The following is a 23,182-nucleotide window of genomic DNA, read 5'->3' as shown; positions in this document are numbered from 1 at the left end:
TTATTCGTAAGGTAAAAGTGCATACTTCAAGTGCTCACGTGTTTGGGTACTTTGGTTTGTCAAATGTCAATGCCAGACGATTTCTTTTTGCCATGTTCAGACGGTTCGTTAAATCCTAATTTGTAGTTATGGCTGGTATACTCTCCGTCTCTTCTCGTAATTTACCACGGCCGTTACTTAGAATAGTAAAAATTTATTTAAAAAAAAACGTTTCCGAGGTACTTATCATACATCTTATTTCTTTAGTTTCCATGTAGAAATTACCCATTACATAACAGTCTAAACTTAACCTTAACAGGTAAGATTTAAATTATGTAATTTTTCAGGTACCCATTAGACACAAGTCGCTTTACGAAGCCACAAAATTAGTACAGAGAGCATGTCGTATTAGCCACGGCGATGATATATTTAGGTGGGTATCATCATGTTAAAATTTCAGTGTACCTATTTACCATTACTTTTAGGCACAATTTGCGTTTGGTACCATTATCGGTTAGGCACTTTCGTACATCCGGACCGTCATTTGAGATTGTCACTGTAGGTGCGCCAGATTTCCCCGATTCAGTGTCTGAGGGTGACATCAGGTTAGCACCTCCCTGTTCAAAGTTAAAGTTAACAATTATCCTTTAGGTGGCAGAAGAAAGTTGGTGATAGTGTTAGTACAGATGAAGTTATCGCAGAGATTGAAACGGATAAAACCGCCTTACCAGTCATGTCGCCCGGTAACGGCACAATTGCCGAAGTATTAGTACAGGATGGTTCGACGGTTAAGGCTAAAACACCTTTGGCAAAAATTGACTTATCCGGCGCAGGCGGTGGTGCTAAACCAGCACCTGCTGCCAAGGCACCCACACGTGAGTATCTTAAAGTTGGACAGTATAGTTTTACGTTTTTTAAATATTTGCTTAGCAATTAGGTAGTACTTTCAGATAATTAATTTCAGGGTCAAGGGAACTATGTAAATATAAAGAATTATATCAGTCATCTGTCGGTGATTAGATAAATTTAGGCAGTGGCCCCCATTTTTTTTAATTGCTTGATTTAAATTATAGCAGGTACTTTCTCCTTTAACCTTGAGTTAGGATAAATAACGTCAGGATTTAAAAACATTAATCCAAATTCTTTGTTATAATGCATTCCTAGAGTTCTTAGAAATGAGAAATGTGAATCAGCACAATAATGTTGGGTATTTATTGCTAATTAAATGGCAATATGTGTAAGTGGGAGGTGTGGTAACAGCCTTGCACTTGCCTCTAAAATATTAAGGTAAAGTTGCCTGGAACTGTGCAATGTAATTAAGAAGGTCAAAGTAACTAAAAGACTTGTCTTAAAAGTAAAACATAATTGCATAGTCTCCAGGGGTTCAGGGAGGGGGTTCTCTGTATTTAGAACCCAAGTGTAAAATAAATACAGGTGTATAAACTGTTCGTGGTCGTCCAACATAAGAAAGTGGTTGCAAAAGTGGGTTCAGTATAATATTACACTTCTGCTAGTGGAGTTTTAGAGTTACTTTTTACAAAAAAGTCGACCAAGGACATACTTCTCTCTTCAACCCGTTTTCAATGAGTGGGGTTTTTCCTTCGTATTCACGTCTGCAATACTAATGATTATGTAAACGGATTAAGAAGACACATTTTGTGCAAAATTGCATAGTTTATCATTCTTGCAAAAAAGTGTCTTACCTATATGGTGTCATTTTTACAATGTTTATGAGTAATGAATGTGTGATTAGCGCAACTTTTTATCTATTACGGTTTGCCCTGTGTTTTGAAATAAATGCCCTATCCAACTCTATAAGACTCCGCTAGTGGAAGTGTGATAGATTCGAGGATAGATTGCGTTGACTTGTTCCCATTTCTCTTACATGGCATCGACTATAAGCTGAATTTACAAATCAGACGTTCTTAAAGAGCGTTTATATAGGAATCTGCTGAATAACACCCAGAACCAGACAAAATCGACACTTGGGATCCCACCATTAATCCTGGAAATATGATTTCGTGCATTTTGAAGACGTATAACAGTGAATATCTCAAAAACGGTTTGTCGGAGGCAAGTACTCTCAAAGGCAAAATGAATCGTCTGGAAAAGTTTTTCTTTTACCCCATACTATCATTTAAAAAAATTTCGACCCTAAAACCAGTTGCCAAATTCTTGACAGAACAGCTTCCTAGCTCAATCCAAAATTTTCAAAAATCATGCTCGTTATTTTTCGTTTCAGTATGCCTAAGATACATATCTATCCAAAATTTGAACAAAATCCGTCGAGCCGTTACCTTGGAAAATTGCCACCTAGCTCAAGCTATGAAGATAAAAATGAGGTTAAGTCTGATAACTTTTTTAGCTGACCCCGTATACTTAGTTTGAAAATGGCAGATTATTTAAAAATTACAAAGAAACTTTTATATTAAACATTTTTCTCTCTTTTAACTAAGAAAAATAGACATAAACATACCCCTAAATGAAGGACATTAAATGACGAACTTCCACATCGCTGGATCGCGCGTACCAGTGCAAATGACTCGGGTCAGGTAACAATAGGTATGGACATACTACAAAATGGTCTGAGCTGTTTGGACGTGTGTTATGTGACAAATGGGATACACATCGAACATTTGTTATTTGGCGAGTAAATGTACAGTTTCTACTTCTTTTGGTGTAGCAATGATTACCCTGTATTTTTTAATGGAATAATGGATCTTTGATTAATTCGTGGCGTTTGGTTGCGATCTTAGTCACTATAGTATGCCAATTATTGTAAACAATATAGGGTGTAGGATGTTAGTGGTAATCTACGGAAAGACTGTGGTTGATATTTTGATAATATTTTATTTCCCATTTTTGTAATTAATCGTTTTTCTGATTTTTTCTATTTGTGCGAGTTTATATTTAATGGATGACCCATTAATTATGCATCTTTGTTTATTTTTGTTGACTACACTTATAGTGTCATCCTTGGTTGGAAAATTACCTTATTTAAGTATTCGCTGTAACTTTTTTTTTGGAGTCATCTTCTAAAGTAGTCAATTATCAAAATTGGAGACTTCATTTAATGTACATTTAAATTTGCTGAACGTTTTGTATTCAAATGTTTTATTATGAAACTACAGTAACTGCCTTGCGTTATTTAATGGGTGCAATATGCTGCAATAAACTGTTCTAATTACCTATTCACTATTATATAGATTATAGAGCTGTGAGCATCGAGCATTTATAGAATGTTGGCGAATGTAAGGAAAATAAAAACAGCCATAAATAATTGAATAAGTACTTGTAAAGGTACAATGCTACATATGAAAGTTCAATTCAATTTTTTATGTAATGAATTTTTATACTAATGACCCAAAAATCTAATGGCGATCTCAATATATTTGGTCTCCATTTTCCTTTTCGTCGCCGTTACCACTGGCGGTTTAATTGAAAACACAAAAAATTGATTTCAGTCTATCTAGTAGAATAGCTGATATTATTATTATGTTAAAGGATAAAATATTATTGTTTCTATTTCTCTAGCACCACCTTCACCAGCAGCGGCTCCGCCACCGAAACCGGCCGCTACGCCGCCACCACCGCCCCCGCAAGCTCCTCCATCTGCCCCACCCAAACCAGCTACCGCACCACCAAAACCAGCGGCCCCTGTATCTGCAATTCCCGTGGGACCAGCACCTACAATTCTCAAAGTACATCCGTATCTTTCCAAAATCAATGCGTCAAGTTAAACATCTTTCAGGTTCCACCCAAGGATCCAACGAAGGAAATTGCCGGCACCCGAACGGAACATCGAGTTAAGATGAATAGGATGCGGCAAAAAATCGCGCAGAGATTAAAAGAAGCACAAAATGTGAATGCTATGCTTACTACATTTAATGAGATTGACATGACGTACTCAATCCATAATCACTTAGTACTTATTTGTCAACATTGCTATTTTTCAGGTCTATCATGGAATTCCGCAAAGCTAACATGGATGCTTTCCAAAAGAAATATGGTATTAAACTCGGTTTCATGTCCGCTTTCTTGAAAGCGTCTGCATATGCATTGCAAGATCAACCCGTTGTAAATGCAGTCATCGATGCAAAAGGGCAAGAGATTATTTACAGAGATTATGTTGATATTTCTGTTGCTGTTGCAACACCTAAAGGTCTCGTTGTTCCAGTGTTAAGAAACGTGGAAAGTATGAATTATGCAGAAATTGAACTTGCACTAAACGCACTGGGAGAAAAGGCTAGAAAAGGTTTGTTCATGATTTAGTGAGGGAGGGGGGGTTATTGAACTATACGGGAAATTTGTTTGTTTGATCCTCTTGTTTGATCCTCTTTTTTAGGAGCAATAACTGTGGAGGATATGGACGGAGGTACCTTCACTATAAGCAACGGTGGTGTTTTCGGCTCCTTGATGGGCACGCCCATTATAAATCCGCCACAATCGTCGATATTAGGTATGCATGGTACTTTTGAACGACCAATCGCACTTAAGGGACAAGTATGTTTTTAATCTGCGTTCATGTTTGTATATTAAAATGCTCATTGCAGGTTGTCATCAGACCAATGATGTACATCGCGTTGACGTATGATCATAGATTAATTGATGGTCGTGAGGCTGTGTTCTTCCTAAGGAAAATTAAAGCGGCTGTCGAAGATCCTCGCATTATTGTAGCAGGACTTTAATGCTGATTGCAGTACAGATTTGTTTTTAAAAAAATTCAAAATTTACAATTACCATGTTCCATCCCAAATTGAAAACATTTGCTTTGTGCACTCTACTTAATTTGCAACATCTGTATTTTTTTTAAGTTTACACCCGTCCTGTATAAATTTTTGTTTTGTATATGAGACACTAATATACATCGTTATTTATTGTTGTTCATTTGTGGTTAAATTCTACTGCCTTTATATGTTTTTCAGTAAACTATACTAAGTAATAAAATATTGGTACTCATTTGCTACCATAGAAGTGCGCAGGTGGTAATAAAATATGACATTCATAGTTTCATTGTCATTGTAATTAGGGATATTACGGAAGCGGTTATATATGGGAACCGAATTCAAAGCTTTCAATTTTGGTTTATTGGAATTGAGGCAGAAGAGAAATGTCTAATAAAATAAAAATATAGTTATTGGGTCTGTTATAGGTTATAGGTATCTTTATTATCAATTGAAAAAATAATACACAGGTGCATATCCGGGTGTGAAAATAAAACAATCAAACATGTAGTAAATGAAATAAAAGAAGCATATTAGATTTAATGAACAAAACAAGTAAAAGAGCAATCAACAGAAGGCATGGGGTGAGGAAATCGCTATGCATCGTCTGATATAACTAGATTAATAAATATAAAAATATAATATAAAATTATAACTAGATTAAAATTTATTGGAATCGAAAATGCAAAATCAATTGGAAGTTCCGAACTTTCGGAGTCGTAATCAAACCTCGTAACATGGTCTACAAAATAAGTAAATAAATCTAATAAGTAGTAGGTAAGTACCTATAATATATTATTTATATATCTGAATATTTTTTACGGGTCTAAGGGTGTTAGAGCCACGTACTTCTAGGCCTGGCCATATCTGGAGTCCATTTAGCGGCAATCTGACTAGTATTGCGGTCCTTAGCAGCGCACCATTACCCTAGGTACTAAGTTAGCCGAACCCTGAACAGAAGAATTGTGATCGGGAAGTGAACACAGGCTCTTGAGAGTGGGAGTCTAATGCCTGTAATAATTAAAACTAGTAAATGAATAAGAAATGTTCTAATTTTTCTTATTAAACATTTAGGAAATAAATAGGTTAACTAAAAACAGCAGTTTTTCAATGTGTTCCTACAGAGGCGTAGGAGGAAAGGACGCGTCTGGGGACAATTCTGAGAAATCATCATATTTATTTCTTTATACGGTCCGTGAAAAAAGAATATAGGTACCTACTGTATTGGGTACCATTTTACCACCCGCACGCTGTTGTAAGGAAATACACGTTTTGAAGCACCAGGAATCCGAATCGAGCAAAATGTCGATCGGTCTGTCTGTCTGTACTCTCATTTCCGGCTAAACGGCTGAACCGACTGAAATCAAACTTAGTACACATATTTTTGGCTACAAAAGGAAGAGCTGAAAAGCTTTTGGGCAGAATCGCACATGTGCAAGTGTGTCAAACTTTCATTTCCGGCATATTCGACATATTCTTGGACATAAAAGGGCAGAATCGCGGCATCTATGTTAGCCACAGCAAATTTTTTATTATGAATACCACGAAGTACGGCTCGCAAAACAAACAACATTTGGAACCTGTTGGTTTGAACAGGATGATGCCGGTCTACAATCGTATGGTTCGCTATGAAAAACATACGATTGTAGACCGGTATCGGGTGTTCTGTGTCCGCCATTCCTGGCGGGCATGATACATCGAGCCCTCCTATATATAACAGATTGGTATTGAATAAAATAAAAATCCCTAAAGGTTAAAACAGGGGATATGATAATGTAAACTTAACCTATAAAACTTGCTTCTGTAAAATACATCTACAATAATAAATATACTTGTGATATTAAGTTAAATGGCAGATAATGGCATATCGAGTTCAAATCAAATAAATAACTCCGTGCTCATACAACCAACCAACTTGGAATGTAAAAATTTATACGATTATTTAACTACCAGACCTCAAAATGTTCTCGAAAAGCTGTATAATCGCCCTACTATATGTTTAGCAGTGTACAGGTGCTGCCTTGAACATTTTCTGTAAGAATTTGTAAAGTATTTCTTGTAGAGAATTGCCTGAGCTGGCACGCCAGTATGTGATACGTATTCTGTTTGTTGAACAACCGGTACCCCAAGCAGTCGTAGCGTCTTGGGGACACCAAGCGTTTTCAAAGTAGGTACTTTTTAAATACGCATTTCCTGAGGTTTATCTGCTTATTTCTAGAGAGCATGTGTATGTTAGTAAAGTGTTAAGTAATCTGTATGTATGGCAGGAAGCCTCAATTCCTGGAGGTTTACAAGGATGGATTTTATCATCAACTTTTAAACATAATCTAAAAATAGCCCTTTTGGGGGGGTGAGTACTTACAAAGTTCTGCAGTGTAATTGAAAGAATTTCCTCAGAGGTAAACCATGGAGTATGTCTTCTGCCTTAGATCCCGATAATAAGGCGAGAGATGTCGCATTCTTAGACGGATATTCCGCCGAACGATGGGAGTGCGTCCTTCATTATATGGTGGGCTCTCAACAGCAAGAAGGAATATCGGCCGACGCCGTTCGTATCTTATTGCACGCCGGCCTAATGAAACGGGACGAAAGCGACGGCAGTCCTGTGATTACGCGCCAAGGTTTTCAATTTTTATTATTAGATAGGCAAGCACAAGTGTGGCACTTTGTGCTGCAGTATCTCGATACGGTCGAGCAACGAGGCTTAGATCTAGCAGAGTGTTTGACTTTTCTGTTTCAACTTAGTTTTAGTACACTCGGAAAGGTGAGACATTTTTCACCTGTAGACCTAGGCTTGAATGCGAGTTTTTTTTATAGGATTATAGCACGGAGGGTATGAGTCCTAGATTATTGATATTTTTACAACATTTGCGTGAATTTGGATTAGTGTATCAAAGAAAGGTAAAACATTTATCCAAAGATAAACAAACAGAATTTCTTCATGACTTTCAACTCAATAAATTTCTAGGCGCCCCAATTGCAATTTTGGATTGTCTTGTCTCACCATAGAAGAGTGTTAATGTGATGCATAGATGGTTTGCAGCTATATCTCTGATCTTAGGTACCTAGTTTTAAACAAAATTTGATCTCTATAGTACAGTACAGTAAAATTTTAACATGTAAGGTGAGCAAATAATGAAATTACATCCATTGTCTATCTGAGGGTTGCAATTTCGTGTAGAAAGCCACATGTTTTATTTAATGCATATGAACAGAAAGAATTTTGTTTAAAAAGGTGTCATTTGTTGAATGCCCAGATATCAGCCCAGTGGTGGTTTGTGAGTTTCGAAATAGGTTGGGCATATCAACTTGTATTTTTTATATATAGTCATGTCTCCATCAGAGGCATAATATCAGAGCACAGAGTGTAGTAGGGTATACAGATACTAGATATAGTACGATTTTCTTTAATTTGTGCGCATGTCATTGGAGTATTATGACGTCATCACTAAGTATGTTTACATAGCATCATGCAATCAATGGAAAACCATTCAGCATTCCCTATAAAAAATATGGCAGTTTAAAAGATTTTTGGGGAATGTTTGGTGATAGGTATTCTTAGATGAGATTAGATTACACCTACACAAGGCCGTAGGTACTTGAAGACAAACATACAATACTAAACCCATTGCTCTAATATCGCGTCCGCGCCCTAATACATTAGTCTCGACATTAGTACTATTGCGTTAAAAACATTCACTCTTTTTGTAATGTTATTTTCTTGCCAATTGATATTACTGATTTATAATTCCGTTTAAGTATTTGACTTCTTGCGCTTATTTATATCCTTACGCCATCTAGGTATCTTCTTTGTAATCCATTAGTGTAGATGCAAGCAAAGATAATATTACTCTATCTTTGATGCAAGTTAATTCCTGTAGTGTCCTTCTCTTTGATGTCTGTGGTGGCTTCATTGAAACGTTTTTATGGATTGGTGTTTTACATATTTTCACTCAAGTTTTACCTTTACTCAAAACTCAACCCTTATAGTTTTCTTTTAAGTTTCTCATCGTTTCTTTCTTTTGGATTACCTTTTACGTTGATCTACCTGGATATTGGTTACGACCCGGCAGTTTTACTTGGACCCGCAAGTGTGACAGCGCCGAATTTTTTAGTACGATATTTGTTTTCTCTGAAGAATTTGCTGATATTAGTTTGTTTACATTTTGAAGATGTGAAGCGCGATTCACTATCACTTTTTCCCCGTGAATATTTTTCGGTGCATCGCTGGTAGATTGTAAAATAAGAAATTAATTTTCTGATTTGTTTAGAAACTTTTTGGTCTTTGTAATTTTTTCGTATTTGCAACTGTTATCAAAAAAATACATACAAATTAATTTTCCGTAGATAGAAGCTGTGTTGTGAGAAGTTTTCTTTACAAGTGGGACATCCTCGGGAACACCGTATAATATTATCTTGTTGTCATTCATCTGGTGTTGAGATTATAGCACTGCGACCATATAGCTAGTTTTATTCAGTAGATTATACGATAAGAAATCTGTTTGTTTATCTGCACCCTTAAACCCACAAGTAATTCTTCCAATTGTAGCGCAAAGCGGGTCGTTTTTACCCGACGAGATTAGCATTAAATATAACCAGTAGCCAAAGTAAAGGAACGCAAGTGTTAGAGGAAGACGTTCCGAAAGGTTACATAGTCGTCGAAACAAATTACAGGGTCTACGCTTATACGGATTCCAATCTACAAGTAGCACTTTTAGGATTATTTACAGATTTATTATATCGATTTCCAAATGTCGTAGTCGGAATATTGACTCGCGACTCAATTAGGCAAGCACTACGAGGGGGAATAACTGCCGAACAAATTATCGGATATCTCACTCAACACGCACATCCTCAAATGCTTCAGAGCGAAGTGGGAAGTGCGTTACCTCCCACGGTCATCGATCAAATCAAGCTGTGGGAGTTAGAACGAAATCGTCTAGTTTATTCCGATGGAGTTTTGTATAGCCAATTTTTGTCTCAGGTAAGTGCTTTTTTGTTAATTAAGTAAATTTGTAGTCAACACCAAAAAAACGCGTTTCGTCAGCAAAGTGTCGTTAAAGTTTGCATTTTTAGCTTTTCATACGGCTTTTCAGTTTGAGCTAGATGGCTATTGCGGTCACCGTTTTTTGGACATGTCAAAATTTCATAAAATTTCGACGTTTTATATCATTTTAAGCAACATTTTTTTCCGTTTGTACTTAGGCCATTTTCCGAGATAACGGCAAGACTCAAGTTTTTTTTTATAAAACCGGTATTATGGTTTCGTTAAAATTTTGGCATAAAGACTGTTAAAAATGATTTTAGTTTGAGCTAGGAAGCTGCTCTGTCAAGAATTTGGCACCTGGTTTTTTGATGATTTTGTTTCAGTTTGTGCGACTTTACTTATTTGCAATGTATTGTAGGCGGACTTTAATGTATTACGTGAATATGCTCAATCAAGCGGATATTTAATTTGGAGCAATAAGGAGAAGCGAACGATGGTTGTAAATAAATCAGGCCATGATGATGTAAAAAAGTTTTGGAAGAGATACTCGAAGGGAAACTAGAACTGACCCTAGTATTAAATAATTTTAAATTGTGTTTAAATATTTGTATTTCAATCTCGACTAGTAATAAATTCTTATTTTTTTTTATTCGCCGCTGTTCTGTTGGAAATTAAGAGACCAGTAGTGCGCCTTCAAATTTTTAAGTTCTTCATGCGTACCCATCTGGAACACTTTGTGTAGAAGTGGAACGTTTTGTTAAGATTATTACCTCGACAATGCGTCCTTTACTAAGTACTACAATGATGTGCGCATTTTTTATTGTTGATAAGCGGTGAGCTATAACCAATGCAGTTCGCCCTTCTCTCGCTTTGTCTAAAGCCTGTTGAACTATGTTCTCAGATTCCGTATCAAGAGCACTGAAATTACATGAACGACACTCTGTAGGTAAACATACTAACTCCCATGCAAACCTTGTAGCTTCATCTAAAATTAGAACGGAAGGATTTTTTAACAACGCTCTGGCAATTGCAATTCTTTGTTTCTGCCCTCCAGATAATGTTGTGCCACGTTCGCCAACTAATGTGTTATAGCCTCTTGGGAATCCAATAACAAAACTATGTACATTTGCAAGTTCAGCTGCTTCAATAACCTATGATTACAAGATGTGTTAAAAATCATTTTACATTTGTCTGTTACTTCTGTGTCGGTAGCATCAGGTCGACCATACCGAATATTCTCCATTATTGTTGTAGCAAAAAGTGTTGGTTCCTGATTTATGTACCCCAAAACCGATTGCCTCATCCAGGTAGGATCTAACTCGGAAATATCTTCCCCATCTAGTGTAATTGATCCTTTATTAACCTCGTAAAATCTTTCTAGTAATGCAGCTACTGTTGACTTTCCATTTCCAGAACCTCCGACGATTGCCACAGTTTTACCGGCTGGTATTCGCAAATTGAAATTTTGTAAAATGACCTACAAGTGATCCAAAGCTTTACAAGTTGGAAAAAGTTATTGGAAAACATTACTTGTTCTGGCCTAGTGGGATACGCAAATACAACATCTTTGAACTCAATTTCCCCCCTCATAGTTTCCGAGGGGAGTATCTTTCCACCTGTCAAAGGCATGCCGGGTTTTAAATTGATGTACTGAAAATAAGAGTTAATGAAAAGTAGTTGTGGAAGGTTCTTGAGGGTTACATTGGTGCAAAGAATAGAATAGTGAGAGGTCCTTCAGTAGAAAGAAACTGACTTGAAAAAATGTTCATATCGTTCCTCTATCTACAAAAACTGTTCATTTTAGATTGAATGTCCTCGATTTTCAGTGTAGAATCCATTTTTTTTAAAACCAAATTTATACGTGAGACGCGTTTAAACGCTCTTTAAAATGATCGAATATATCGGTCCAATCGGTAAACGGGTTACGGAGATATTAATTTTTTTTCGAAAAAACCACTTACATTTTTTCTGAGAAACTATTAAAAATATCGAAAAAAATCGAAAATCAATTTATCCGTAAGTATATGGCGCCATGGCGGTTATGTGCCCTGAACCTAGACCCACTCTTGGCTAAATCAAATCCCACAATATTAAAAAAAAGTATATGGAGTTTATCTCACTATTACATTCTGCACACCGTGGGGTTACATACTCCTGAACCCACATAGGTACAGATTTTATAATTTGTATAGTTTTGTATCCTTGTGAGTGGCGCTGATACCATTAACCTGAGTGGATGGAGTATTTCCCCAGTTTTATATTTGCAATTGTTATTGGGATCAAAGAATCCTTGTGGGTATAAGAGAATTTAAATCATGATTCATACTTGGAAAATTCTAGCACCGGCTGCCATTCCACGAACCACTGATCCGAATAATAGCGAGATTTGGGCCAGTGAACGTTGGATCGTTTGTGTAGACATTAAAAATGCCATTAATTGCCCCGGTGATAGCTGATTAACGGATAACAAATATCCACCCATGTACAGTGTAGCCAATACCATGCTGTTTAGGAATAAGTTTGCACCCCCTTGAAATAATCCTATGCCTAAACCAAGCCGTTCATTCAGCACGAGCGCCCGCTCTGCCTCGCGCTCGAACATGTCAAGCTCCAGCTCTTCCATTGCAAACGCTCTCACAGTACGAATGTTACTGACTGCTTCATCGGCAACTGCTGTTGATTTTTCAATCTGTCAAAGCAAAAATGTCCACGATGAAAATTATATATACATAAGTACACCACACCTGAGCTTGGGCGCTTCTTGAAGTGCTCCGTAGCAACGAACCCAAAGCAGATCCCGTTGTGATTACGGCTGGCACACATAACAGCGTCACAAGTGTCATTTGTGGTGATATCACAATGAGAGAAATTGCGCAGCCGATTATTTGCGTAGTGGCTCTCAAACCACCAGAAATAACTTGCTTGAAGCTACTTTTGAAATCTTGCACATCGGACGTTAACCTAAAGTATTTCCAATACTATACAGATGATCAGCACTGTGGCGCTGCCAGGGGAATTACCCAAAATATTATTTATTTATGAACATAACAGGTTACCCCAATAACAATGTTCATGTACATAAAGAATATAAAAAAAATATATGTTAAGAGTGTGCCTCTCACTTGACGCACCTCGGAAAAAGTGCTGACCATATAAATAAATTAAAAAAAGTTTTCGCCCTAAGGCGAATGCATGAGTATTTCCCAAAGCGCCATAGCTATATGAACTATATTTTTCTTAACAAGAAAGTATCTCTGGTTAACATTTCAAAGTAATGTCTCCATAAATAAGCAAGGAGGCATTGCGTAATCTACGCATGCGCACATCTGATTTTTACTATATGCGATGTTTACCTTTACTCGAGCCTTTACTAGGAGCATCAGGTGGTTCAAGTTTCAACAAAATATATTAATCAAAAAAAAAAAGTTGATCGCATGCGCACATTAATATTATCAAAATTTTTCTTGGCTCAGGTACCAGGAGTGAATTAAATATATTGAAAACTGTTATAGTAACTTGTTGAGTACCCATTCTCTCAGGGAAGCTCGAAATGGGGTAAATGATAATCCGGAACAAAGTTTCCTGATCTTTGTTCCGGATTACTGTTATAGTAGTTAAGGCCTCGGACGGACTGACAATAAGTGCCATAATAGAGCCTTCCACCATGAATTGGAAAATGCGCTAAAAAGTATTCTACATCAGCGGTTAAGGCGCTGTCAACTGGGTATTGAATTATTTTAGTTTTTCCCACTCACTGAGACTCGTTTTAGTCTGAGTATTAATATCAGTTTATGTAAAAATTCAATATACAGGGTGTCCCAAAATAAATGTCGGCTTGAGACCTTGGGATGTTTTCAAGGCTAACGTTCCACCCTGTATAAGTGGTGTCCTATTCCACAATGGGCACCTGCAATTTATGTCATCTCGCTAACCAATCTTAATAATGTACAGGTAAAATAGAATAACAATTTTGTCACCTTTCAAGTGATGCTTGACTCACCCAATGAAACCACTTCTGGCAGCACCACTGGATTAGGCGGCAGACGTAATTCTAATAGCACATACAGTACATACCTGTTAATGATTTCCCCTGTACGCTGTTGATCAAAAAATGCAATATCTTGATGCAATACTGAACTAAATAAGTCCGTCTTAATATTGTAAGCCATTCGTTCTCCAAGATGAGACAGCATGTTTATGTAGAAAGCTGTAAATACGGACTGTTCTGTGATTACATTTAAGAATATCCGCCAAACGTTTCCAATATTACCTGTGCAATGTACATTGATAAAAGGCGTAGGGCAGGCAGTTTAATTTCTTTCAGGAAGATGACAGTATCCCGAGTATCGCTGAAGCGTGCAACTACATTTACTATACCGCTCATCAACTGTGGAATTTGTATGTTTAAAATTGCAACCGCTAACGCTCCCTAAAGTCAAATGTACATTAAGCACAACCATCCGCAATGAATATACCAATATTGCTGCGAGGAAAAAATTGATGTGTGGTTTTAAATAATGCCATAATTTGTTCCAATCAAACTGTAAATCTTTATCACTAATTGATCGATAGCCTGTTAACCTGGTGCGAGATACTTTGCACTGCGCCGCTCTGCCGAAGTACAATTTTACAGCGGAGCTCGATGTTATAAAAAGTCCAAATTTTGTTACAGAACACAATGACAACGGTACTTTTTGTGTACATTTTAAGGACTGGGCAGTGTTGTGTATAAAAGTTTTAAAAGTGTTCCGCTGTAAGTTAATGAGATACCTAAAANTGCGCATGCGCAGTGCCAACTTTTTTATTTATGGAAGAATTTAAACGAAATTTGATACATAGGCACATGGAATAAAGGAAAATCAAACGCCAATTTCAAAATTTGGTTTTACGCATGCGCAGTGCCAACTTTTTTATTTATGGAAGAATTTAAACGAAATTTGATACATAGGCACTTGGGATAAAGGAAAATCAAACGCCACTTTCAAAATTTGGTTTTGCGCATGCGCAGTGCCAACTTTTTTATTTATGGAAGAATATAAACGAAATTTGATACATAAGCACTTCGAATAAAGGAAAATCAAACGCCAATTTCAAAATTTGGTTTTGCGCATGCGCAGTGCCAACTTTTTTATTTATGGAAGAATTTAAAACGAAATTTGATACATAGGCACTTGGGATAAAGGAAAATCAAACGCCAATTTCAAAATTTGGTTTTGCGCATGCGCAGTGCCAACTTTTTTATTTATGGAAGAATTTAAACGAAATTTGATACACAAGCACTTCGAATAAAGGAAAATCAAACGCCAATTTCAAAATTTGGTTTTGCGCATGCGCAGTGCCAACTTTTTTATTTATGGAAGAATTTAAACGAAATTTGATACATAGGTACTTGGAATAAAGGAAAATCAAACGCCAATTTCAAAATTTGGTTTTGCGCATGCGCAGTGCCAACTTTTTTATTTATGGAAGAATTTAAATGAAATTTGATACATAGGCACTTGGGATAAAGGAAAATCAAACGCCAATTTCAAAATTTGGTTTTGCGCATGCGCAGTGGCAACTTTTTTATTTATGGAAGAATTTAAACGAAATTTGATACATAAGCACTTCGAATAAAGGAAAATCAAACGCCAATTTCCAAATTTGGTTTTGCGCATGCGCAGTGCCAACTTTTTTATTTATGGAAGAATTTAAATGAAATGTGATACATAGGCACTTGGAATAAAGGAAAATCTAGCGCCAGTTTCAAAATTTTATTTTGCGCATGCGCAGTGCCAACTTTTTTATCTATGGAACTATTTAAGTGAAATTTGATACTTAGGCGCTTGGAACAAAGGAAAATCTAACATTAGTTTTAAAATTTAGGTTTGCGCATGCGCAGTTCCAACTTTCTTATTTAGAAAAGCATTGAAATGAAATTCTTCTCATAAACTGAAATTGAAGTAGCACGTCAAAAATGGATTGCCCATGTGCAACGCTATCTTTCATATTTGTGGCCGGATTTTTACGATTTTAACAGAAGTTGCATCTTACAAATGGGAAATGAATGCAAGTGGAAATGCGCTTTATGTAAATCGGTTACGATTACTTTTTAACTTGTTTGCATTACGTATAAAATAATAATGATTTTTATTGAGTATTTTTTATTTTGAAAAAACACTTCATGTCATTATTCAATGGCACCGAGTGTTATTCTTGGACATCCTATGATAGTTCATTCTTGTGCCAAATGTACATCAACTTTACTCCACCAGATGATGATGTGTGTAATCTGGATATCCATTACGTACTGCAGGTTTTGACAAACATGTAGTACATTGTATATATCAATGTATGCCCGATCAACATGTATAACATGAGGGATATGTGTAAACAAACGCAGGCATTTTTCACCACGTCACAGAGCTGAATAATTTTAGTCGACCGACAAACGATTGCAATCGAATATTCGAAAGTGGACATCGGAAATAATAATAATAATAATAATAATAATAAGCCAAAGACAATACACCACAATTTACAACTATAGGTTTGGACAAAAAACACATACAAACATTACAAAAAGCAGTCATTACACACATGCCATATTTGTTTCGTAAAATTTCTAAACATAACACAAGATACTACATACACGAAATGATCCCAACGTATACATGTAAACACCAAGCACTCCCTAATCACAACACGGTACACAACATACTGTAATATCTCCACCTCTAACTCCAAACAAACACACAAATACAACTTAACCGAACAAACAAGTACAACAAATGATACAACATATACTAACATATCAGAGATTCACCTCTGAAGCAAACCACATTATCACAGACCCATTAGTATTCAACCCAAAAAGTACAAAAGCCTAAACAGCACTTTAGACTCACAAATCACAACATGACACACAACATACTGTAATATCTCCACCCTTAACTCAACCAACCACACAAACACAACTTCCTGAACAAACAAACGCAATAAATACAAGTACCGCAACATGCACTACAAAGACGCCCTCACCCAATAAAGTTACACGGCCTAGCACAGCTAAAAAACACAATACTCTTTCCTCTCAGAAACACACCTCGTTATCACAACCCACTCGTACTCAACGCAAACGCAGCAACCTTAACAGCACTAGAGGCTCACAAAATACCGTAATGTCTCCACCAATAATGCGAGCAACAACACAAACACAACCTCTAAAACAAAGAAACACCATAAATACAAGTAACGCAACTTGCACTACAAAGACAGGTCCACCCAATAAAGTTACACGTCCTAGCACAGTTAAAAAACGCAATACTCCTTCTTCTCAGAAACAACCCACTCGTATACAACCCAAACGCAAAAACCTTGACAGCACTACTAGCTCACAAAATACTGCAATATCTCCACCAAAAACCCAAGCAACCACACAAATACAACGTCAAGAACAAAGAAACACCATAAATACAAGTAACGCAACATGCACTACAAAAACAGGTCCACCCAATAAAGTTACACGTCCTAGCACAATTAAAAAACACAAAACCCCTTCTTCACAGAAACACACCACATTATCACAACCAACTCGGATTCAACCGAAACGTGAAAACCTTAACAGAACTACATGCTCACAACATACTGTAATACCCCCACCAAAAACCCAAGCAACCACACAAATACAACGTCAAGAACAAAGAAACACCACAAATACAAGTAACGCAACATGCACTACAAAAACAGGTCCACCCAATAAAGTTACACGCCCTAGCACACTTAAAAAACACATAACTCCTTCTTCACAGAAACACACCACATTGTCACAACCCACTCGTATACAACCGAAGCGCAAAAACATTAACAGCACCACAGGCTCACAAAATACTGCAATATCTCCACCAAAAACCCAAACAACCTCACAAATACGACCTCAGGAACAAAGAAACACCATAAATACAATTAAAAAACACAAAACTCCCTTTTCACATAAACACACCACGTTATCACAACCCACTCGTATTCAACCCAAACGCAAAGCCAAAGAAACACTTACACAATAAACTCTATTTAATAAAATTACAGGAATTATTATAATGATATTTTTGTTTTTTTTCTTCTTTCCTGATAGCGTTGACTATTGTGGCCATTAATAGCTATGTTGGTAAGTATGAATTACATACTATCCGTAGATTTCCAATGCGAGTGTGTGAATATTTTTTTTTTTTTTATTTTATTCTTTAGAACCCTACATAACTTCACCAGACACAGACACAGACACTAATCGTTACTTGATTTTAATCCGTGCGATTAGTTAACCAGGCTAGACCTGAGTTCTCACAAGAAACACCAATATAATAATAATAATATATATTTTGTCTAAGCGATCATATTATGATATAAGACAAGTCCTACGGTCTAGCGTACTTACATTCAGTTACTTAAATATTCATCTACAGAGTAATATGCGTGACTTAATAATATTTTCTTTAATTCAGCTTTAAATTTATATATGTTATCTATACTTTTTAATTGTAAACTAAGTTTATTATACAGCACAGCTCCAATGTACACGGGATTTTTTTTATACTTTTCCAGATTATGTCTTTCATATTGCAAATTATGACCATACCGTGTGTTGTATTGATGATTAAAGTTCAGACGATTGAAAATATCTAAATTGGTCTTAACAAAAACTAAAACTTCTAATATGTACAGACATGGAAAGGTAAGGATGTCATTTGAAATGAATATGGATTTGCAGGGGTGAAGGTAAGACAACTTGAACATATGACGCATGGCTCTCTTTTGCAATTTGAATACACGAGCGACAGAGGTGGAATTCCCCCAGAAAATTATGCCATATCTTAGTATGGATTCAAAACATGCAAAATAATACATCTTAGAAACATAAGGATGCAATTTGCGGCTTTACTTAGGTTTTTGGGCATTCTCTTTTTGTTTTGTAAAAATATTTCCAAAACTCCCACCACAAAAAACGAATCAAAAATTTATTTTTAAAAGTTCGAAACAAAGTCCAATTGCAATTCTTGCTTGGGCCACACAAATGTAAAATGTTTATAATTTCTAGATCTCAATTTATTGATTATGTTGTGCGCGTTGGAGTAATTAGAAATCTAATGATTTTTTCATTGTCGTTAATTCCATCCTTCTATCAATATTCTTTGCTTCTATGTTAAGAAAAATTAAAGAAGAAGCGTCAATCGAAAATTTCTCGGGCTCGGCGAATATTTTTAGAAGGATTTCTTCCGGTTATAATATGCGAATGAATAGCAATGTACGCATGATACGCATAGTGGGTATGAAACGTTTCGAGTACTTTTCCCGTTTTTTCTGTTTTTATGTTAAATCATACGCTTTAAATGCATTTACCAATGCATTATTTGTAGTGGTGGACATAAACGACAGATACCTGCGCAAAATTACCATCGGGCAGTCTCCAACCGAGAAAGGCTTAACTCGCGAATCCAGTTTTGCGATAACCGTTTCGAGCGAGATTATGGCCATCTTAGCTCTCGCTAAAGATTTGGGCGATTTTAAAGAGCGACTTAGCAAAATGGTGGTTGCGTTCGATAAATTTGGGAAGCCAGTGACCGCAGACGATTTGGGTGTAACGGGCGCCCTTATGGTTTTATTAAAAGATGCCGTTGAGCCGACGTTAATGCAGTCGCTCGAAGGAAGCCCCGTTTTAGTACACGCCGGACCTTTCGCAAATATTGCCCATGGATGTTCATCCATTTTGGCAGACAAGGTTGCTCTAAAGTTGGTGGGAGAAAAAGGTTTCGTAGTAACAGAGGCCGGTTTCGGATCTGACATTGGTAAGTGACATTTTTCGTAAAATTCCAATGTTTCGTGTTCTGCGCGAATACGTTTCGTTTCCCCAAACGTATGAGCAATGGGCGGAATTACTCGCGATTATTCTTACGTGCGTTATTAGGCGATATTTCCATGTTTTTGATTTTAATTGGGAAAATGATAAAATACCATCAGGGTGCTGTTACAGACCTAGAAAGTAACTTAATGTATGTGTTAGGTATGGAAAAGTTCTTCAACATTAAATGTAGAGCTTCTGGAGACATTCCTAGCGCTGTGGTGCTAGTCGCTACAATTCGAGCATTGAAAATGCACGGAGGTGGCCCCTTGGTAACTCCTGGAACTCCGCTTAAAGATGAGTACCTCAACGAAAATCTGGATCTCCTCCAAAAAGGTTTACCCAACCTCATAAAGCACATAAATAATGGGCGGCAGTTTGGGGTCCCAGTGGTCGTTGCTATTAATAAGCACATGGCCGACACTGATGCAGAAATTGCTTTGGTTAAAAGAGTGGCTGTAGAAAATGGCGCTTTTGATGCAGTTCTCTGTACACATTGGGCAGAAGGTGGTGCTGGCGCTGTAAAACTTGCAGAAGCTGTTATTCGCGCCAGTGAGGAACAACCAAACTTCCACTACTTATACGATCTGAATCTGTCCCTGGAAGAAAAAATGAGCAAAATAGCGAGAGATATGTATGGTGCAGAAGCAGTTGAACTTGCTCCAAATGTTAGGGGAAGGGTTGAACAATACCAAGCACAGGTGAGCTTCTACCATTACACCGATGAGTATCTAAAATTATATTAAAGGGCTACGGAAATTTACCCATATGTATGGCCAAAACGCCTTTATCTTTAACAGGCGATCCTACAATTAAGGGTGCTCCAAAAGGGTTTACCCTGAAAATCAACGATGTGACGTTATCTGCTGGAGCCGGATTTATAGTTCCGATTTGTGGAGAGGTAGGTGCTTCCGAGACTCATATTAGAGCATAGCTGAATTGTTATTTACAGATTACCAAAATGCCAGGACTACCCACACGACCATCGATATACGACATTGACTTAAATACGGAAACGGGAGAAATTGAAGGACTATTTTAAATTGTATAAAGTGTATAAATTTTACAACCAACCTCACGTTTTTCTATCAACTAATGTACACAATCCCATTTCTCTCTTATGCCCTTTTGCAGGTTGAACTATTTACAAAAACGCACATAATCCGGGTCAATGAATGTAAATCAATATACCTACCTATAGATCTATGTGAGGACGGATGAACTAAAAGTTTGGTAGCTTGATGAGCTTCAGAACGGGATGCAATCGTTCTTTCACAAAGAAACCAAGTCAACAAAAATCCCCTGTTAAACTTTCGATCAGTTCGGCTTTCCGTGTCCAATTCGTATCACGTATCAGTACCTATATCTAACCAAACCAGAATCATCGCCACGGTTGCTAAGACAAACCTTCAGGTTGATCGAACTGCGTACGATTTGAAAGTTTACCAATGATGATGGATAGAAGAGTCTGTCTACTATTGACAGCCACGAATAGCAACGTTCCAAGTTATCAGGAAGTGGTTTTATTATGTCTTTGCCATGTACGTGGCTTGAAATATCCCACATCAATGAGAAAAGGGGACGACTTGACACCCTGATGCAAACCAGCTGACTTCAGGATATACGTGATACCTACATCTTTGGGAGACTGCTAAACAAAATCTCTACTATACTCGTCTGCATTTTAACCTTTTCCACCAGGTCCGTCAGCGTCGCGCTCTGTGCCTCCATACCACCGTTGTGCTCAAGACGACGAAGACCGTAAATTTTCTCCACAATCTCCGAATGATGAGATTTCTTTACTGCAAATCTAAGCTATTTTAAAGAATTCCGGTGAAGCAAATTAGACCGTTCATCACACAAAGAATTAGTTTGATTCCTGATTATCAATTTGGCTTTCGCCAACCGAATTCATACCATCGTCCGCGAGAAATCGCTTGAATCAAGAGATCTACTATTACGTTCTCCTCGATGTATTTCAGACATTGACTATAGTCTCCTATAGCTGTTCAAGATGAAGCGCGACTTGCCTCCGCAGTTCTACAAAATTGCGCCCGCTCTTTCTGGTTCACCGTCGCGATTCCACTACTCGTTCGAAAGATCATACTACATTAATCTTTGCTCGTTCCAAAGATCATACTATCTTTGCTCGTTCCGAGCAACGCAGCGATGCCCTTGGCGACTTCCAAAAGCACGATACGATGCTCAAGCGCCGTCCATTTTTAAAGCTGGTAACTTTGACAGGTTAGTTCACACACTGATAGCAGATTCCGACTTCCATAGTCACCCCCTTGCCGGTCTTTTCTGTGCGCACGTCGACGAGGAGACGCGCCGGGACCCGGGAGTGTGGAATGGGACCGCTATACAGGGTCATTCTTGACGAGCGTCAGTTAGAAAGATATGGAAAACCTTTGAAAATGAAGATCAACTGATAAGTTCTTTAAGGGTTTTGGCACATGATGAATTGAACTAAAATATTTTCAAAATGGCGCCACTTCCGGAAATACCGGAAGTAGCCATCAACTTTGTTATTTTAAATAGGGGCCCCCTATTTTTTCTACATTTTCGGATTCTACGTCGAATTTGGAGTACAACGATACCCCATAGTTGATCCTTTGCTCCAAGGGCTTCACCGATATTCAGGTTTTTGTGTCAAAAATTGAATTTGCAGGGGTAATTTTAAAAATTTATTATTCGAAAACGGTGAGAGATATTGCAAAACAGTTTTCAATGCTTTATTAAAGAAAGATCGAATTTTCTTATGGTATGCGTAACAGTCTAAAAAAGTGAGACTACGTCACTTTTTCAAAGCTCTCAACTTTTAAACTTTTAAATATCCGTAACTCCATTTTTTCAAATGGCACCCCTCATTTTGTTCTTCACCCTTGTTTTCTTTTTTCCGAGACCTTTAATTTGATGCAAAAATGTCACAAGCTGCTTCAAACGGTTTCCGAGATATTTCATGTTTTAGTTGCTTCTTGAGGAAAATTGATAAAAAAATTAAGTTTTTATTCGCAATTCGCAAATTACTAAAACATTTCACGAATAACGGTATCTTTCAAACAAAAATACAAAAAAGGAAGCCTGTGGTAGACTCTGAAGAACAGGAAATAACTGTACTGGTGTATTTTGCTGAAAATCCAACTGCATCGCTTAATGATATCCAAAGAGAAATTGAAATATCAGACACGAGTGCACAAAGAATGGCGCCACTTCCGCAAATACCGGAAGTAGCCGTCAACTTTGTTATTCTAAATAGGGACCTCTTATTTGCGCCTTGTCAGGGTATCTTTCGGAAAAAAGACAAGTCCTGGCAGCTATTCTATTACAATCACCGTGTATTATCACAAAATCTTCATTAGTGTAACCCAAACGAGCCATTATTGACCAGAACTATAAGTTCAAACAGCGAAAAATTTGACGTTTAAACATTATCATAATAAAAACAAAAGAATAACATCAAGCGATTTTTTTTATCAATTTTCCACAAGAAGTACCTAACTAAAACATGGAATATCTCGGAAACCGCTTAAAGCAGCTTTTGACATTTTGCATCAAATTAAAGGTCTGGAAAAAAGGAAAACAAGGGTGTAGAACAAAATATGGGTGGTGAAAAAA

The 23,182-nt window shown here is 37.1% G+C and overlaps 4 protein-coding genes across 5 annotated transcripts; 3 read left to right on the top strand and 1 right to left on the bottom strand.

The window, feature by feature from the left end:
* The first annotated feature begins 55 nt into the window (after positions 1 to 55).
* LOC116169326 (dihydrolipoyllysine-residue succinyltransferase component of 2-oxoglutarate dehydrogenase complex, mitochondrial-like) lies at positions 56 to 4,862 on the top strand. Of its 2 annotated transcripts, none has more exons than XM_031485404.1 (9): positions 56 to 218; positions 327 to 412; positions 465 to 584; positions 631 to 854; positions 3,523 to 3,680; positions 3,731 to 3,882; positions 3,936 to 4,234; positions 4,325 to 4,482; positions 4,533 to 4,862. In XM_031485404.1, the coding sequence occupies exons 1-9, from the start codon at positions 129 to 131 to the stop codon at positions 4,665 to 4,667; spliced, it is 1,422 nt and encodes a 473-aa protein (XP_031341264.1). In that variant the 5' UTR covers positions 56 to 128; the 3' UTR covers positions 4,668 to 4,862. The 2 variants fall into 2 exon arrangements, with proteins under 2 accessions (XP_031341264.1, XP_031341255.1); XM_031485395.1 differs by having other exon boundaries at positions 3,514 to 3,680.
* Positions 4,863 to 6,466: 1,604 nt separating this feature from the next.
* LOC116169349 (general transcription factor IIH subunit 4-like) lies at positions 6,467 to 10,339 on the top strand. Its single transcript, XM_031485425.1, has 7 exons — positions 6,467 to 6,716; positions 6,766 to 6,870; positions 6,922 to 7,053; positions 7,101 to 7,467; positions 7,521 to 7,604; positions 9,253 to 9,687; positions 10,109 to 10,339. Exons 1-7 carry the CDS (start codon positions 6,553 to 6,555, stop codon positions 10,250 to 10,252), a joined length of 1,431 nt encoding a protein of 476 aa, XP_031341285.1. The 5' UTR covers positions 6,467 to 6,552; the 3' UTR covers positions 10,253 to 10,339.
* LOC116169299 (ATP-binding cassette sub-family B member 8, mitochondrial-like) lies at positions 10,272 to 14,091 on the bottom strand. The gene is made up of 9 exons (XM_031485366.1): positions 13,961 to 14,091; positions 13,765 to 13,897; positions 12,435 to 12,651; positions 12,017 to 12,379; positions 11,221 to 11,340; positions 10,889 to 11,167; positions 10,663 to 10,841; positions 10,461 to 10,608; positions 10,272 to 10,414 (listed from the first exon to the last, which is right to left on the bottom strand). Exons 2-9 carry the CDS (start codon positions 13,881 to 13,883, stop codon positions 10,337 to 10,339), a joined length of 1,503 nt encoding a protein of 500 aa, XP_031341226.1. The 5' UTR covers positions 13,884 to 13,897; positions 13,961 to 14,091; the 3' UTR covers positions 10,272 to 10,336.
* Positions 14,092 to 18,937: 4,846 nt separating this feature from the next.
* Positions 18,938 to 20,638, top strand: LOC116169359 (C-1-tetrahydrofolate synthase, cytoplasmic-like). Its single transcript, XM_031485435.1, has 4 exons — positions 18,938 to 19,511; positions 19,727 to 20,265; positions 20,313 to 20,465; positions 20,517 to 20,638. Exons 1-4 carry the CDS (start codon positions 18,953 to 18,955, stop codon positions 20,604 to 20,606), a joined length of 1,341 nt encoding a protein of 446 aa, XP_031341295.1. The 5' UTR covers positions 18,938 to 18,952; the 3' UTR covers positions 20,607 to 20,638.
* Positions 20,639 to 23,182: the final 2,544 nt, after the last annotated feature.

Source organism: Photinus pyralis, unplaced genomic scaffold, assembly GCF_008802855.1.
Source record: "Photinus pyralis isolate 1611_PpyrPB1 unplaced genomic scaffold, Ppyr1.3 Ppyr1.4_LG1, whole genome shotgun sequence".
Taxonomy (NCBI): Eukaryota; Metazoa; Arthropoda; class Insecta; order Coleoptera; family Lampyridae; genus Photinus; species Photinus pyralis.
The sequence above is the reverse complement of the archived record's forward strand: the minus strand, read 5'-3'. Positions and strand labels throughout refer to the sequence as shown.

Excerpts from the sequence above, each read along its gene's own strand:
- LOC116169326 (XM_031485395.1), top strand. The coding sequence starts at position 129 with ATGGCTGGTATACTCTCCGTCTCTTCTCGTAATTTACCACGGCCGTTA. Across the intron at positions 585-630 it reads GTGTCTGAGGGTGACATCAG|GTGGCAGAAGAAAGTTGGTG; the intron begins GTTAGCACCTCC and ends ATTATCCTTTAG. Across the intron at positions 3,883-3,935 it reads TTTAATGAGATTGACATGAC|GTCTATCATGGAATTCCGCA; the intron begins GTACTCAATCCA and ends GCTATTTTTCAG.
- LOC116169349 (XM_031485425.1), top strand. The coding sequence starts at position 6,553 with ATGGCAGATAATGGCATATCGAGTTCAAATCAAATAAATAACTCCGTG. Across the intron at positions 6,717-6,765 it reads ATATGTTTAGCAGTGTACAG|AGAATTGCCTGAGCTGGCAC; the intron begins GTGCTGCCTTGA and ends TATTTCTTGTAG. Across the intron at positions 7,605-9,252 it reads GATTAGTGTATCAAAGAAAG|CGCAAAGCGGGTCGTTTTTA; the intron begins GTAAAACATTTA and ends TTCCAATTGTAG.
- LOC116169299 (XM_031485366.1), bottom strand. The coding sequence starts at position 13,883 with ATGCTGTCTCATCTTGGAGAACGAATGGCTTACAATATTAAGACGGAC. Across the intron at positions 11,341-12,016 it reads CCGGTGCTAGAATTTTCCAA|TACATCAATTTAAAACCCGG; the intron begins GTATGAATCATG and ends TCTTATTTTCAG. Across the intron at positions 10,842-10,888 it reads CTGATGCTACCGACACAGAA|GTTATTGAAGCAGCTGAACT; the intron begins GTAACAGACAAA and ends TTGTAATCATAG.
- LOC116169359 (XM_031485435.1), top strand. The coding sequence starts at position 18,953 with ATGCGAATGAATAGCAATGTACGCATGATACGCATAGTGGGTATGAAA. Across the intron at positions 20,266-20,312 it reads TTGAACAATACCAAGCACAG|GGCTACGGAAATTTACCCAT; the intron begins GTGAGCTTCTAC and ends ATTATATTAAAG. Across the intron at positions 20,466-20,516 it reads TAGTTCCGATTTGTGGAGAG|ATTACCAAAATGCCAGGACT; the intron begins GTAGGTGCTTCC and ends TGTTATTTACAG.